Genomic DNA, 16,416 nt, shown 5'->3' with positions numbered 1-16,416 from the left:
TGCCTTTAATAAAGGGGAAGTACGCGGCTTAAACAACAGAGACAAAGAAGTGAAAAGTAGGAACTGTAAGTTTTAGAATAGAAGATCAAAAACTATGGCAATGAATGTTAAATTTGCTTTTTTAAAAAAACTATGAGTATCATGAATAAACTGCCTCCCCCCGAAGGCTGCCACATATAAAACATTTTTTTAAAGTCACCAAGTACCTGCTAATTTGCATAATATTTTTCAGATAGGATATTAAAAATTCCCTAATTATGAAATGGCTGCTTCAAACCAAGAGGTGAGTTGGGTTCTAATTATATGAGGATATACTAATATAGTACAGATCTGTTCATATAAAGGAGGCCCTTAATTTTGAAAATCAGTGTGTGTTAATCTGGTGAAACACAGCAGTGACATTTTTGTACAGTTATTATTATTTTTTTAATGACTAAAAGTTTGACTTATTGTCTTATCGGCTAACAGTCCATTTTTGGGCTAGTATGTTTGACAAAGGGATGACAACAGCTACTACAGGAGAATGAGAGAAGGCCAAAAAACTCAAATACACAAAGTAACCAACCCTCTTCTCCTTCCCAAGGAGGAGAGAAGAGAACTCACAGCAGGCCCCCGCCCTAGCAAAGCTCATGTCCCTTGTGACCTCCCAGCAGAGGATCATGTCGATGCCCCTAAAAGCAGCCATTATGGAACCAACTGGTCCCAGTGGAAAGGGGGCAATGGCTCTCCTATGCTTACTGCAGCTTCTGCTTCTTTTTTTTGAAACACAGTTTCACTATGTCACCCAGGCTGGAGTGCAGTGGCGCCATCTCAACTCACTGCAACCTCCACCTCCTGGGTTCAAGTGATTCTCCTGCCTCAGCCTCCCTAGTAGCTGGGATTACAGGTGCCCACCACTACACTCAGCTAATTTTTGTAATTTGAATAGAAATAAGCGTTTCACCATGTTGGCAAGGCTGGTCTTGAACTCCTGACCTCAACTGATTTACCCACCTCATGGTGAATCTCCCCATGATTCACCCCAAAGTGCTGGGATCATAGGCGTGAGCCACTGCACCCAGCCTACCGAAGCTTTTGAATGTTGACTTAACTGCATAAAAAGTAATCCAAGTCTCCAGGAGGAAATGAAACAGCAAAAGTTAGTAGACACAATGCTTAGACTACGCCAACCCCCCAAAATAGGATGCTAATAACAGACATAAAAACAGATACACCAATTATGTTATAATACCTCTCATTTATCCAGAATCCTAACCACGTTCAAATAAATTAAAACAGTCTGTAACAGTGCAGAATGGTGATTAATTGCTTAATAATTACTTTGAGGTAATACAAAATCCATAAACTCACAATTTAACCTTTTAAAATTAAAAGCACTTTCATATGCGATGTGTTCTCATCCTTTGTAAATTATAAGCTCATCTATTGAAAATTAAAAATTGTTAACCAGAATAATAGAGAATTTCCTCTAATTCCAGATGGCTAGGAGTTTGTTCATGTATTTTTCTGTATACTATCATATACAGAATAACTTTTTTCAAGATACTGTACAAACCAAGCTCTAAATAGCTTCCCATATACTAAGAAAAAATTAAAGCCCTCTAAAACTCATGATAGGAATGATTAACAATTTAAAAGGAACAAGATAAACAATCATCTGCTAATTTGTGACTATATTTTCACACATTTTCATAATTAACTAATTTCCAAGGGTGAGCTATATTCATATTTTTTTAAAAAAGATTGAATCTGTAATAACTGTACATATCTATATGGCTTATGAAAGAATTAATACACATCCTATACCTATCTCACATTTTATCCTTAAGGTAAGCTTTAGACTTATATTGTAAGTGTCACAGTATTGTCTAAAATAATCTAAACCATGCTTTACATTGCTTTTATATAGGAAGATACGGTATCATTTTGGCAATTTTAGTATATTTCGTTTTAAGGCGATTGTTCATTTTTCTTTTCTTTTTTGGGGATGGAATCTCGCTCTGTCACCCAGGCTGGAGTGCAGTGGCACAATCTCGGCTCACTGCAACCTCTGCCTCCCTGGCTCAAGCAATTCTTGTGCCTCAGCCTCCTGAGTAGCTAGGATTACAGGCGCCCCTCCGCCATGCCCAGTTAATTTTTGAATTTTTAGTTTCACCGTGTTGGCCAGGCTGACCTCGAACTCCTGACCTCAGGTGATCCACCCGCCTTGGCTTCCCAGAGTGTTGGGGTTGCAGACGTGAGCCACCGTGCTCAGGCAGGCCATTATTCTTTACAGCTTGTCTTCTCTGTTTCTGTCTGGTGGAAACATGGCCACAGCAATGTCTGACCAGGAGCATGGTGCTCAGGCTGCAAGACTACAGGAACGCAGCCAGTCATTTCTGGGCAGAGGCTCTGCCCTGCCAATCAATCCTGACCCACTGGCCTGGCACAGATTCACAGGGTTTTATTGAGTGTGGGACATACTTCTGATACCAAGAAAAAAAAAAAAAAGAAACGAAACTCTTAACTAAATGTGACCTTTAGCAATCTTCTATCTTTCTTCCAATAGTTGGGACATTCCCAAAGGTTGGTGCCAGGCTGGACATGGTGGCTCATGACTGTAATCCCAGCACTTTGGAAGACCAAAGCAGTAGGACTGCTTGACACCAGGAGTTTGAGACCAGCCTGGGCAACATAGGGAGGCTCCGTCTCTGCAAAAAATAAAAAATTAGCTGGGCATGGTGGTATGTGCCTGTAGTCCCAGCTACTTGAAAGGCTGAGGTGGAAGGATTGCCTGAGCCCAGGTGCTTGAGGCTGCAGTGAGCTGTGACTGTGCCACTGCATTCCAGTCTAGCAATACAGTGGGATTCTGTCTCTTAAAAAAAGAAATTAATTAATTAAAAATAAATTTTAAAAGTTGATGCTGGAAACAAAAACAGATTACATTTAACTATGGATGTTTTTGTCTGTTTTGTAGATGCTTAAAATTATACTAGATCTCAGCATTTGGGGTCAGGCAACCATTGTGATAAATGACAGTTTGTTTTGCAGCTGGGGACTGGGATAAGGTAGGAAAATAATGATGGTAGATATAACAACAGAAGCACGTGGAAGTGGCAGAATTCCTTTCAGCCTTGACACATGGAGGAAGAAAGAAGCAGGAATGGTGAGGTTTTTGGGACAGTTTTGCACAGACTCCTTTCACCTGGAGTGAGGACTTGAGGTATTTTGGTGCTGTGACTTTAAGCTGGCAGATTCCGCTTCCTCTCCTGCCTTTTCCTTTTCTCTAAGAGATTATCATCTCACTAGAGTAAAAGCTTCTCTGTAATAGAATGACGCATTGCTAGTACTCTCTACTGATTTTATAAATAAACTGCTTAACAATTTTGTTCAGAACACTTGTAATTCTTTGCATTCACAGAAGAAAAAAATATGTTCTCATCTGAATGGTGAATTTCCTTAGTGCCATGAACATTCAACTAATTTAATACCTCAAAAATTCTCTGAAGAAAATCGGTAAAAATTCCCTTGAAAATGTCAATAAAAAACAATTTACAAGTAGAGACAATGACCACATGCTGTTTTTCTTGTTTTTGTTTTTTTCTTTTGAGAAAGGGTCTTGCTCTCTCACCCAGGCTCGAGTGCAGGGCATGACCACGGCTCAGTGCAGCCTCAATCTCCTGGGCTCAAGTGATTCTCCAGAATAGCTACAATGACAAGCAGGCCTTTTAACCTGCGTTGTTCAGGGGTCAGCTACAATGACAAGCAGGCACTATCATGCCTGGATAATTTCTTTTTCTTTTGTAGAGATGGGGTCTTGCTATGTTGCCCAGGCTGGTCTCAAACTCCTGGGCTCAAGCAATCCTTCAGTCTCGACTTCCCCAAATGCTAGGATTACAGGTGTGAGCCATACCACACCTGGCCAACATGCAGCTTTTAATAGAACATTTTAAAATGCTAAGTGTTAACTGCCACCAATAGGATACTGTCACATATTTTTAAAGACATAATTATAAATACTATAAAATCACAGTCTACTATTTCAGAAAATCAGAGTCTACTTACTATTTGTATGTCTCAGAACGGATATACTCAAACACATGGGACACACCAAGCTGGAACTGGTCTGCAATGGGGGTCACCCAGGGATTGTTCTCTGCTTTGAATACCTGCTTCTGACCAGTTAAATCCAAGTTTCCTGGAGGAAAAAAAAAAAAAAAGTGAAGGTCACTTCATCCAATACGGAGCAGGTCTAAGAAGTCCTTCTCAGTAAACACAGCCTAAGTACCCTAAATCAAACCCTAAGTACCTCTCGGATCATTTGATGTCTTTTAAATTTCTTAACCTGAGTCATCACAGGTACACAGTCATGACAGTACCTTGGCCCAAGAAATTAAGAACAAAGAAAGGAAGAAAGAAGACAGATGGAAAAGGGAAGCAGAGCGGAGGGAAGGAGATATTTGCTGCAGAGACAAAAATGACCTGTTCAAGATTAAGACAAGTGATAATATGAAAACCACTTGAAATTCTATCTTGACAATGTCAGTATGCATCACGCCTTGTCCTGGCTGATCTGGACCCAATCTGATCAACACCACTTTTTTCATCAATCAAGACAGCGTATGAATGGAGAAAGACAGGAATGTTACCCAAGTCAAACTGTTGTCACTCAAGTATAAGAGCATAAGCACATCTCGCAATCAGCCCTAAATGAATCTCATTAACATGGCAGTGTTAAAGACTAATGACCTTTTAAAATCATTCCTCATTTCATTCTCCAGCAATCCGTAAGGTCAGATACTAATATTACTTTGTAGGTAAAGAAATGGAAACTTAAGGAAATTAACTAACATGCCCAAGATGAAAAAGCCAGCGTGAAGACTTCAAGCTGATGCTCAATCTCATACTCCTTATTTTTTATTTTTTATTTTTATTTTTTTTGAGATGGAGTCTCGTTCTGTTGCCCAGGCTGGAGTGCAGTGGCGTGATCTTGGCTCACTGCAAGCTCCGCCTCCCGGGTTCACGCCATTCTCCTGCCTCAGCCTCCTGAGTAGCTGGGACTACAGGTGCCCGCCACCACGCCTGGCTAATTTTTTGTATTTTTTTAGTACAGACGGGGTTTCACCATGTTAGCCAGGATGGTCTTGATCTCCTGACCTCGTGAACCGCCTGCCTCGGCCTCCCAAAGTGCTGGGATTACAGGCGGGAGCCACCACACCCGGTCAATCTCATACTCCTACAGTGTTTGGTGAGGCTATCAGGTTACATATCAATCTAGATAAGGCTGAGTTAATGAAGGTAGCCTAAAAAAGCCAGCAAGCACCCCTTATCTGGATATGCTCTGTTGACGACCAGTTGACTGGTTTTTTTTTTTTTAATGTATTCAAAAATGGAAAAGGCAATGCGTGAAAGAACTTCCTAAAATGCACTCACCTATGAAAATGAGAAACAGAGAAAGAGAAGTTAGGCAGCAGGGATGTATGTGGAGGTCTGTCCCTAAAAGTCCTACTGAGGATATCAATTTTCAGACTTCTCGTCCATGGCCTGGGACTGTTTGAACCTAGAGATACAGCAATGATTCTTTCTAAGACACAACTGAAGTTACATGTTGTTGCTGTTCCCAGGCTCTACTGTCTATGTTTTCACAGATGGTAACTCAGGACAATGAAAACATATTCTGGGATGCAAGTATAGCACAAAGCAAATCATTGCCTAGCTGATCTGAGCTTCGGAAATGAAAGGATAAATGAAATTTTTTATGAGGAAGATAATGCAATATTGCTCCTTAAAACAAAATAATAGATACTTTGAATCTTTCCTTTTTGTTCTATGAACTTGCAACTACTCAGAAAAACAAAGAAAAGAAAAATGACTACAATTTCACAGAATCTTTTTAAAGAAAACAGACACTACTAAATATTAACATAGAGTAATTCATCATCTTCCCAAAGCTACTAAGAATTTGTTGGCGCTCAGTACAAAAATAAGCAGATCCATTTCTCTCCAAGATTGTCAATATTGTCAATTTCCTCATCTTAATGGTGAAACATCGTTAGTCAGATATTAAGTCACTTGGGAAATCAGTGAGCTTGATTCTCTAAACTATGAGTCAGAAAGCTGCCTAGGGCCAATGAAAACCCTTAGTGGTATGCATTCTGCTTAGCTGAGTATCTCACCTGGGTTTGATCTTGTTGGCAAGGGGCTGCCATCGATCTTTGTTTTTATCTTTACTTAGGGAGGGGGTTTTTAGAGTCCCAAGAATGAAACTGACCCCTTGTTTACATTTCTCTATAATTCCTAATTCCTCTTAAAATCTAGTTTGCTGCACTCAATATATCTTGTCTTCCATATAATTCCTTCACGATTTTTTTTCTCCAATTTTCTCTTTTCCTAAAAATGAATATAATATACATTCCTGGAAAGAAGCCATCCATGTAAAAACAAGTCTATTTCTGACGTGTCGTATTTTATGTGCACAATGGTATGTTGCCCATCGTGCTTAGGAGCCAGGGCTAGTAAGGGAAGGGGTTACAAACCACACAACAGTCACCACGGTGCAGCAATGTCCTCATCAGGTGGGGATGGCAGTGCTGGAGCTCAACGTGTCTTAAAACATTCACCTGAGAACAGCCTATGCTTACATCTTGTCATCTTCCTGCCTCTAATCTCTGCCCACAGACATCAGCATAGAATCAACTATGAAAAAAATAAACTTGAGGTGGTTGGAAAAAATACGTGTATTCTTGGCCAGGCGCGGTGGCTGATGCCTGTAATCCCAGCACTTTGGGAGGCCGAGGTGGGTGGATCACTTGACGTCAGGAATTCGAGACCACATGGCAGTCTGGCCAACAGGGCAAAACCCCGCCTCTGCTAAAAATACAAAAATTAGCCAGGCGCAGAGGTGCGCACCTGTAGTCCCAGCCACTCGGGAGGCTGAGGCAGGAGAACTGCGTGAACCTGGGAGGCAGAGGTTGCAGTGAGCCAAGATGGCGCCACTTCACTCCAGCCTGGGTAACAGAGCAAGAATGTTTAAAAAAAAGAAAATAAAAAATAAGTGTATTGCAAAGTGGATGAGAGAAAAGCAGCAGAAGCCATGAAAGTATAAACTGCATATTTATGGAATAGGACAGAAATGAATTCCTAAGCTAAGGGGATTTTCTAGTTAGTGAGTATTTTGCCCTAAATATCTTTCCTTCTTCTGCAAAATTGGTTATCCTAATGAGAAATATAGTCAGAACTTCTAGTTGGTAGAATTTTATTCTGTTGAAGAAGCATCCAGGATATTCAATCATTTACACAAGTGCTTTGTTTTTAACATCTGGTTCAGAGGGGAACTGCAGGAACACACCTTTTTTTCCCCCCCACTTTGGGAAGAGTGAAAAGAGGCGGCAAATCAGCTACATTTGGGCACAGAGCATTTCTTACTACACTGTATTTTCAGGGACTTTGGCAAGCATGAGAACAACGTGGAGCAGGGAAAGGATCCGGGAAGGATGACACACACAAGCCTCAGCGATTTCAAATTTGCCCTGGGAAGACTTGCTTGGGGTAACGAGGGGAAGAGACTCCTCTAGCCTGCATCACAAGCTTGCTTCCGCCGAGTCCCCAAGGCTTGCCCCGATCATCTGAAACTGGAGGTATGTTATAAGCAAAGCTGGTTTTAAAGGCCCCTCCTTAAACTTAAGGACTAGGTACGTGTTTCTGCAGGAAAGAAGCACCCGTGTTCTACTACTGATGGCTTGCAAAACCACTCTGGAACGCACACAGCCTGCCTCTTGTTAACTTATTAACAGCATCTTACTAAGCATGCAGTCTTTTCAGTGGTAATCCTCTGAAAATAATACACTAAAGTTCTATGGTCCCTGACTGCCACTCATGGAAGGAGAATAATGCCAAGAAAGGTCAGCCATGTTCTCTGGGCCCTTTTGTCTGAAGCCTGCAACCCCCTGGAGATCTGTCAATCCCAAGTGATGTCTCTATTTAGGTGCTGTCAGTGGAGACGGCAGAGGCATCACAGATTGCTAATGACGGCTGCTAACTGGAGCACACAGGAGACACTGGATGAGAGCTAGACATACTCCCTTCAGGGAAAAGGAGTCACACGCTAATGTCTGCAACTCAGGGTTAACAGAAAGGACCACAGGCTATTCATGATCATCTTCACTTATATCACTTTCAACCTTTCCGCACATTTTAGCTGGGATGGGGAGTGGGAAGGAAGGGACAGATGACTGGGTTACCCTCCCCACCCTCATCTGCTTACTTCAGTATTAAGCAATGCTACTAAATTAAATTCACAAGTGCTTCCTAAAGCTACCTGAACTTAGGAGCCTAATAGAAAAGAATGATTAGGGTTCACTGGGGAAAAAAAGCAAAGAAAAAAGCTTCCTGTTTGATGTTGTTCTTTCTTTTTAACAAAGAACCATGAAACCCAGGTATAATGTCCAGGGCAATCCTTAAAGGAGGAAACTATTATAAATGACAGGGATGGAAACTGCGCGAGCCAAACAGAGCAATGTCTCTTCGGAGTTAGAACCGGGACTTGCTGTAATAGGGCATGCTTGTTTTGTTTTCCAACTTAATGTCACCGGTGGATAACACAATACCTGTTTCTGTAGCGCTGCGATCCTCCCAGCAAGCGATTTGTCTCTGGGTTCTCTTTCCTCACTCTGCACCAGTCAGGGATGAAGCAATTTCAGAAGAGGGTTAATATAATTAGAGTAAAGCTGGCCATTATACTGTGTGAAAAGATGACACCCGACTCATATTGGCCTAGCAACAAGTTACCATTGCCTCAGCAGAGCTCGTCTGTCAGCTGTCGGAGGTAGGTTCCCTTTTAAGTAATAACATGCAGGAAGCATCTCACCCCGCTGTCAGTCAGCCTGCAATCGCCCTGACGCCGCACGCTTCAGTGCGTTGAGTTAGAAGCCCTCACCCATCCCCTTTATTAGAAGGCTGAGCGGCGCTCTGGTGGTGTTCTAACAAGGAGCAGGCAGCAGGATTAAGCACTGTGACAAAGAGGATCTAATAAGCTAGAAAGTGGTGCGTCTACAGACACGCTGGCTGGCTCCCAGACACAGATTCACTTTGCTCACTCCTCAGTCGGAAGGCGCAGGCCACTGGGGAAGCCAGGCAGCACCGTGATTAGCAGTGACCCTCTGACCGATGCTGCTATGAAGATCGTATATCACTCAGAGGCTTATTCTGCAATTGCAAATTGGATTTTCCATTTTATTACCCGCAAAAGGACCACATATGCTTCTTTCCAAAGCCTCTAGTACAGCAAGCTTTGCCATGCAACTGCAACTGTGTAAACATTAAATCATGCAAAACACTCATTCTCCTTGCTGGTTATAAATGTGATTGAATGCAATAGGCAATTGCAGCCCCATTAATAAGCATGCTCATTTTCACTTATGGAAATTGGTTGTTTCCATAATCACACTCTAAGAATTCTTCCTGAGTATTCAAAATCCTGAAAAATGCTGCCTAGCAGCACCATTTATCACATAGTAAGCAATCGAGGCGATCTGGGCAAATTTTTCATGTTATCAAAGTAGCATTCCCTCCCCTTCCTAATTTCAAAATAATACCACAGAGAGCGTTTTTAAATTAATGTACTCCAAAATCCATGCTCTCTCATTCACTCATAAATATATAAGATTGTGGTCTAACAAGGTAAAACTAAAAAAAAAGTGGCTGATTGGGTACAGTCCATCATTACTATACTAGATTTGTCCAAACCCAAGTAATTGATTTGCTCAGAAGGGATCAAGATTGGACATAATAACAGCTGAAAGATCACCTCCTCTCTGCAGCGAATCCTCACATGGAAGCTAACCACAGAAGACTCCAATACAAAATAAAAGCTACATTTAGGAACGCTCCCACATAGACAAAGATTCTACACATAAGTCTCCATAATTCTCAGTATGATGTGCTAGGCTACTAATTATAGCAGTGCATGGTTATAGACAAATGGCTGACTCTGGAAAGTTCCTACTTCACTTCTTTAGTAACTCACTTTATTGAGTGGAAAATGATCAGAAGGCCTATAAAATGCTCATATTGTAACAGACAGTGTCTGCAATAACTGAACATTGGAAACAACCGGAAATTTCATTCCCAGGTGATAAGCAGAATAATGTGCTATAGCCATACTATGAAATGCCATTCAGTTATTAAAATAGAGTTATTTGTATGCACTGACCTGGAGGGAGGTCTATAACTGTAATAAAAAAAATAAGAATGTACTAAGCTTGCTATCAACCAATTTTTGAAAAAATACAGAAGAAATCCATGTATGTATATGACTAAATGTTTATGTGTAAAAGAAGAAAAGAATAATATTAAGTTATTAAGGTTGATTTTCTCAAATAAGGGAAATATTAATGTTGGTTTTCTCAAATTAAGGTGGGGCAGGAGGTTGAACTAGCAGAGCAAAGGATAAAACATGAATTATCGATTTGGAGAATTCCATGTTGTTACAAGTATGGATTATTCTCATAATTTAAAAATATTAAAGTACATTGAAAGGGAGTTGTCAAAAACAAATTCAAAGCACATGGTGCATACTAATTGGTACAAAACAATATCTCTTAATTTAAGTATAGCCTATCGCAGTGAACATCATGCTTGTGGCCCATTCTCTTCTGCCTGCGTAATAGATGACGGTCTATAATGCCCTAAGCGGAAAGAGAATCTAGGTCTGAGGTTGCTTTTCTTTCTGTGCATCATCAATGCAGCGTAAGCTGGGATGTCTCATGAGAGCTCTCAAATTTATTCTGTGGGGAACGCAAGGCCACACTGTCATTCCGGCAACTGTCTGCTTGGCCTTTCCAGCAACACATTTTTAAAAGAGGCATTCTGTACATTTAATACATGCATTGCATTGCTGCTTTAAGACACATACTAAAATAAACGGTTACTCTTTGGATCTAGTCGGGGAAGATAGTACAACTTACATAAAAAAAGATTTAAAAAGAGAAAACCACCATCCTAACAAATAGTTCCAACACAAGCAGCACCTGATATAAGTGTGTGCTGGTGTGAAGAGGCCCTGAAGCGAAGAGGCCCAGAAGAAAAATAGCATTTTACATTGTTTCCATCCAATGCTCTTCTTGGCCATTTGATATCTGTGGTCCAGGTTAAGAAGGGATAGAAGGAGCTCTCAGTTGCTTATAAATATAATTAACCAGCAACAGAACAGTGCCATCCTCAACAGTCACCTCCAAGGTTGCCTTACATTGCAAGTTGAAATGGCTTTTAAGTAAATAATTTATGTTTTAAACCTGGCATCCATTTAGGATTTCTCAATCATTCTTCTAAATGTGGGAGGCAATCTTGTTTTTGCTTGCCAGATTTCCTTTTTACTGCTCAGGTAATGTTAGGACATAACGGACAAAAAAATCTGGTGGATCTGGCTCCTGATTCCAAGAACCATTCACTGACTTGGGCAAATTCTTACACTCTGTTGCGCTTCAGTTACCTCATCTGCCAAGTGAGAATAACACTACCAACTGATAGAACTGGGGACAGGGGCCAAAACGTGCATACAAAATGGTTCCATAAACTGGAAAGCACTTTGAAAATAGAAAATAAGATTTTTGCTATTAAGTAAAACCTCCAAAAGTAAGAAAATGTATACTTGAAGGCAGTCTGCCTAAAATAAGAGTCCCCTCAAGGAATTCTTAAACCCCTGAAATTGAGTGCAAAATTTGCACGGAGGCACTCTTCTGAGAAAAGCACCCATTCATAAGATTCGCAAAGGTCTGTGATCAAAAGTAGGGTTAAGATAAAATTTAGGAGCACTGATTTCATTTCTTAGAGGACTGAAATATTTCTTTTTCTTCTTTTTCTTTAATTATTATTATTATTATTATTATTATTATTATTTTGAGACAGAATCTCGCTCTTCACTCAGGCTGGAGTGCAGTGGTGCGATCTCAGCTCACTGCAACCTCCACTTCCTGGGTTGAAGTGACTCTCCTGCCTCAGACTCCCAAGTAGCTGGGAATACAGGCATGTGCCACCAAGCTCAGCTAATTTTGTTTTTTTATTTTATTTATTGTTAGTAGAGATGGAGTTTCACCACGTTGGCCAGGCTAGTCTCAAACTCCTGATCTCAAGTGATCCACCCGCCTCGGCCTCCCAAAGTGTTGAGATGACAGGCATAAGCCACTATGCTCGGGTGAGGACTGAGAGATTTCTAGGCAGCAGCAGTCTTCTGCACCTAGCAGGAGTTTCCAAGACTCTCTAGCAGGAGTCTTCTGCTGTGCTCCCTGGCTGTGCTCGGCCATTCCTTGTCATACCCCCATGATCCTCACTTCCTTTAAGTTCCCCAGTTGGTAGGGGGTGAGAGGAGGACATCCTTCCAACCTCCCGGGAAGACGGAAATGTTAGCACCAAGGGAGCCTCAGGTACCTTAGAAAGCCCAGTGAGAAGCTGACTGCTGCAACGTAAACCGAAATAAATACACGTTCAACAAATATGTTTTGGTATCATTACTTTATACAGAATCAATAAAGTTATCACAAAACAGCCTTCACCATGGCTGTTTATCATAAACGAATAGTTCTGCCACCTAAATAATACATTTATCTGGCTAGTTTAGCATTTGCTTAACATTCTATCTCAGACCCTTTCCACAACTGTCCCGCTAGCAAGATTTAATATGAATAATACATAGAGTTGTTTAATTGATTTGTAATACTACAGACAGAAACAACTTGTTTTTCTCTTCCTAGGTCCTCTAGCACTTAGTTAATCCCTATGGCCTGAGATATATGGGCTTGTCAAGCCATCCATATTGCCTGGTTACTTTTATTCTATAGAAGACCTTTGAAAGAGCTATAACATTCTCTACACAAAAATAGTAGTCTATGTCAAGTGAGGGGCACAAAACATTGGAAGAGTAAACTTTAGAAAATAATAACCATTACATCTATAATTAAGACAGAAGGCCCAAAACAGTATCTACCATTTGGGCTTCTGAATATACAGATGTAAGTCAATACAATGACTAGAAAACCTCTCATTAAGACCGAGCTGTACATTCTACTCATTTACAATTCAAAAATATCCTCCTACAAACTAACATAAAGCCAAAAGTACTATAATTCACAGGTGATGTGGTCTGGATTCACATCCCTGCCCAAATCTCATGTTGAACTGTAATTCAACATGGTGGAGGTGGAGTCTGGTGGGAGGTGATTGGATCAGGAGGGTGGTCCTTCATGGTTTAGCAACTGATCTTTGGTACTGATCTTGTGACAGTGAGTTATCACGAGATCTGGTTGTTTACAAATGCATAGCATCTCTCCCTTCTCTCTCTAGCTCCTACTCCCACCAGGTAAACCAACTCGCTCCTTCATGCCTTCTGCCACGACTGTAAGCTCCTGAGGCCTCCCCAAAAGCTGAGCAGATGCCAGGATCATGCCTCCTGTACAGCCTGAGAAACTGTGAGCCAATTAAACCTCCTTTCTTTATAAATTACTCCGTCTCAGACATTTCTTTACAGCAGTGTGAGAACTAATACAGAAAACTGGTACTGAGGAGTGAGACATTGCTATAAAGATATCTGAAAATGTAGAAGTGATGTTGGAACTAGGTAACGGGCAGAGGTTAGAAGAGTTTGATGGACTCAAAAGAAGACAGGAAAATGAGGGAAAGTTTGGAACTTCCCAGAGACTGTTTGAATGGTTATGACCACAATGTTGGTAGTGATATGGGCAGTGAAGTCTAGGCTGAGGATATCTCAGATGAAAATTAGAAACATATTGGGAACTGGAGTAAAGACCACTTTTGTTATGCCTTAGCAATGAACTTGGCTGCACTGTGCCCCTACCCTAAGGATATGTGGAACTTTCAACTTGACAGTGATGATTTAGGGTATCTCGTGGAAAAAATTTCTAAGCAGTAAAGCACTCAGCATGTGCCTGTCTGCTTCTGATAGCCTATGCTCATACTCATGAACAAATAAATAATGTGAAGTTGTAACTTATATTTAAAGGGGACGCAGAGAATAAAAGTTTAGAAAATTTGCAGCCTGATCATGTGGTAGAAAAGTAAAGCTTATTTTCAGGAGAGGAATTCAAGCAGGATGTAAAAATTTGCATAAGTAAAGAAAAGCCAAGTGCTAATAGTCAAGACAATGGGGAAAAAGTGTCAAAGGCATCTTAGAGAACTTCGTGGGGACACCTCCCATCATAGGCCAGGAGGCCTAGGAGGACTGAACAGTTTCCTGCGCCAGGCCCAAGGCCCTGCTGCTTAGGATACTACTTCCTGGATCCCAGTCACTTTACCTCTGGCCATGGCTCAGCTCGGGCCACTGCTTTACCTCTGACCCAGGTACAGCTCGGACCACTGCTTCAGAGGGGCAAGCCATAAGACTTAGTGGCTTCCATGTCGTGTTAAGCCAGCAGGTGTACAGAGTGAAAGAGCTGAAGATTGGAAGCCTCTGCCTGGATTTCAGAGAACGTAAGGAAAAGCCTGAATGTCCAGGCAGAAGCCTGCTGCAGGGGCAGAGCCCTCATGGAGAACCTCTACTAGAGCAGTGTGAAGGAGAAATATGGGGTTGGAGCCCAGACACATAGTCTCCACCAGGGCACCGCCTACTGGAGCTATCAGAAGAGGGTCACCAACCTCTAGACCAGAGAATGGTAGATCCACTGACAGGCTGAACCCTGCACCAGGAAAAGCTGCAGGCACTCAATGCCAGCCCATTAGAGCAGCCACAGGAGCTAAACACTGCAAGGCCACAGAGGTAGAGCCATCCAGGGCTTTGGAAGGCCATCTCTGGAATGAGAGTGCCCTAAACGTGGAACGTGGAGTCAAAGGAGATAATTTTGATGTCTTAAGATTTAATGACTGCCGTGCTGGGTTTTGAACTTCCATGGGAGCTGTAGCCCCTTTCTTTTGGCCAATTTCTCCCTAGGAACAGCAGTATTTACCCAATGCCTCTATCTCCATTGTATCTTGAAAGTAACAAACTTATTTTTTATTTTACAGGCTCACAGGTGGAAGGGACCAGCCTTGTCTCAGGAGACTTTGGACTTTTGAATTAATGCTACAATGAGTTAAGATTTTGGGGGACAGTTGGGAAGGCATGATTGTATTTTGCAATGTAAGAAGCACATGAGATTTGGAGGGGCCAAGGGCAGAATGATACCGTTTGGATCTGTGACCCTGCCCAAGGCTCATGTTGAACTGTAAACCCCAATGTTGGAGGTAAGGCCTGGTGTGAGGTGGCAGGACCATACGGATAGTCCTTCATGAATGATTTAGCAACATCCCTCTGGTGCTGTTCTAGTGACAGCGAGTAATCATAAACTCTGGGTGTTTAAAAGTGTGGGGCACCTCCCCACTTCCTTTCTTGCTCCTGCTCCCACCATGTGAGTCATCTCACTCCCCCTTTGTCTTCTGCCATGACTTTAAGTTTCCTGACGCCTCCCCAGAAGCTGAGCAGATGCCAGCATCATGCTTCCTATATGCCATGCAGAACTCTAAGCCAATTAAACCTCTTTTCTTTATAAATTACCCAGTCTTAGGTATTTCTTTATAGCAGTGCGAGAACAGACTAATACAGCAGGGTTGGTTGGGTTAGAGGAATGGACAAACATTTTCCCTGCATTGCTGGTTACAATCCAAACTGGCACCTCTCCTCTGAAAAGCAATTTGGCAATTTATATTGAGAGCTGTGAAAATGTTCATACTGTGTGACCTGGTAATTCCACCCTAGTAATAAATTTATGCTGAGGAAATAATCACTCATATTAACAATGATTTATGAATACAGATTTTCAACTGAGTGCTGCTAATGTCCTTCTGAACAACTAGAAACAACTCAGATGTCTAGGGAGTAGGTTCATGAGACACTCAGAGGATGGTGTAATATGTAGCCATATGATTAAAAATATTTTCAAATAAAATTTAATGACATGAGGCAATGGTCATGACATAATATTGAAGGTCAAAATGAAGGCTATAAAACTTATATAGCATGATCATAACTTTTTAGAACAGAAGATATACACAAGTGTATAGGAAAAAGACTAGAAGAAATACACATATAAGTGTATATGCATATGAACAGAGAAAAGACTGGAAAAAAATCTCAGAATTTAAAGTGGTTATTTTTGGACGACAGATCATAAATGCTACCCTTTTCTGTTTCCCAGATTTACTGAAGCAGCGGTTCTCAAACTTGAGTGTGCATCAGAATATGTCTTACAGAATGACTAAAACCTCTAGAGTTTTTAGTTTCATAGGTCTTGGGTGAAGCCCTAGTGTTTGCATTTCTAACAAGTTCTTAGGGGATGATGGTGTTTCTGGCTGAAGGACCATACTCTAAAAAAATATCTTTTCTTTCACAAGGATAAAATTTTTAACATTAGAACTTTAAAATTTTAAATAAAAGAAAAAATTAAATCTATTTAG

At 41.2% G+C, this 16,416-nt stretch overlaps 1 protein-coding gene across 2 annotated transcripts in view; it reads right to left on the bottom strand.

Moving 5' to 3' along the window:
• RSU1 (Ras suppressor protein 1) overlaps nucleotides 1-16,416 on the bottom strand; it is a 254,842-nt gene that overhangs the window by 103,075 nt on the left and 135,351 nt on the right. For both annotated transcript variants that reach the window (XM_011968103.1, XM_011968104.1), the window contains one exon: nucleotides 4,045-4,177. In XM_011968103.1, coding sequence (XP_011823493.1) covers nucleotides 4,045-4,177 — 133 coding nt within the window. The remainder of the gene's footprint in view (nucleotides 1-4,044; nucleotides 4,178-16,416) is intronic.

This window comes from Mandrillus leucophaeus, unplaced genomic scaffold (assembly GCF_000951045.1).
Source record: "Mandrillus leucophaeus isolate KB7577 unplaced genomic scaffold, Mleu.le_1.0 Scaffold83, whole genome shotgun sequence".
Classification (NCBI taxonomy): Eukaryota; Metazoa; Chordata; class Mammalia; order Primates; family Cercopithecidae; genus Mandrillus; species Mandrillus leucophaeus.
Note: the sequence above shows the minus strand (reverse complement) of the source record. Positions and strands in the feature narration are given on the sequence as shown.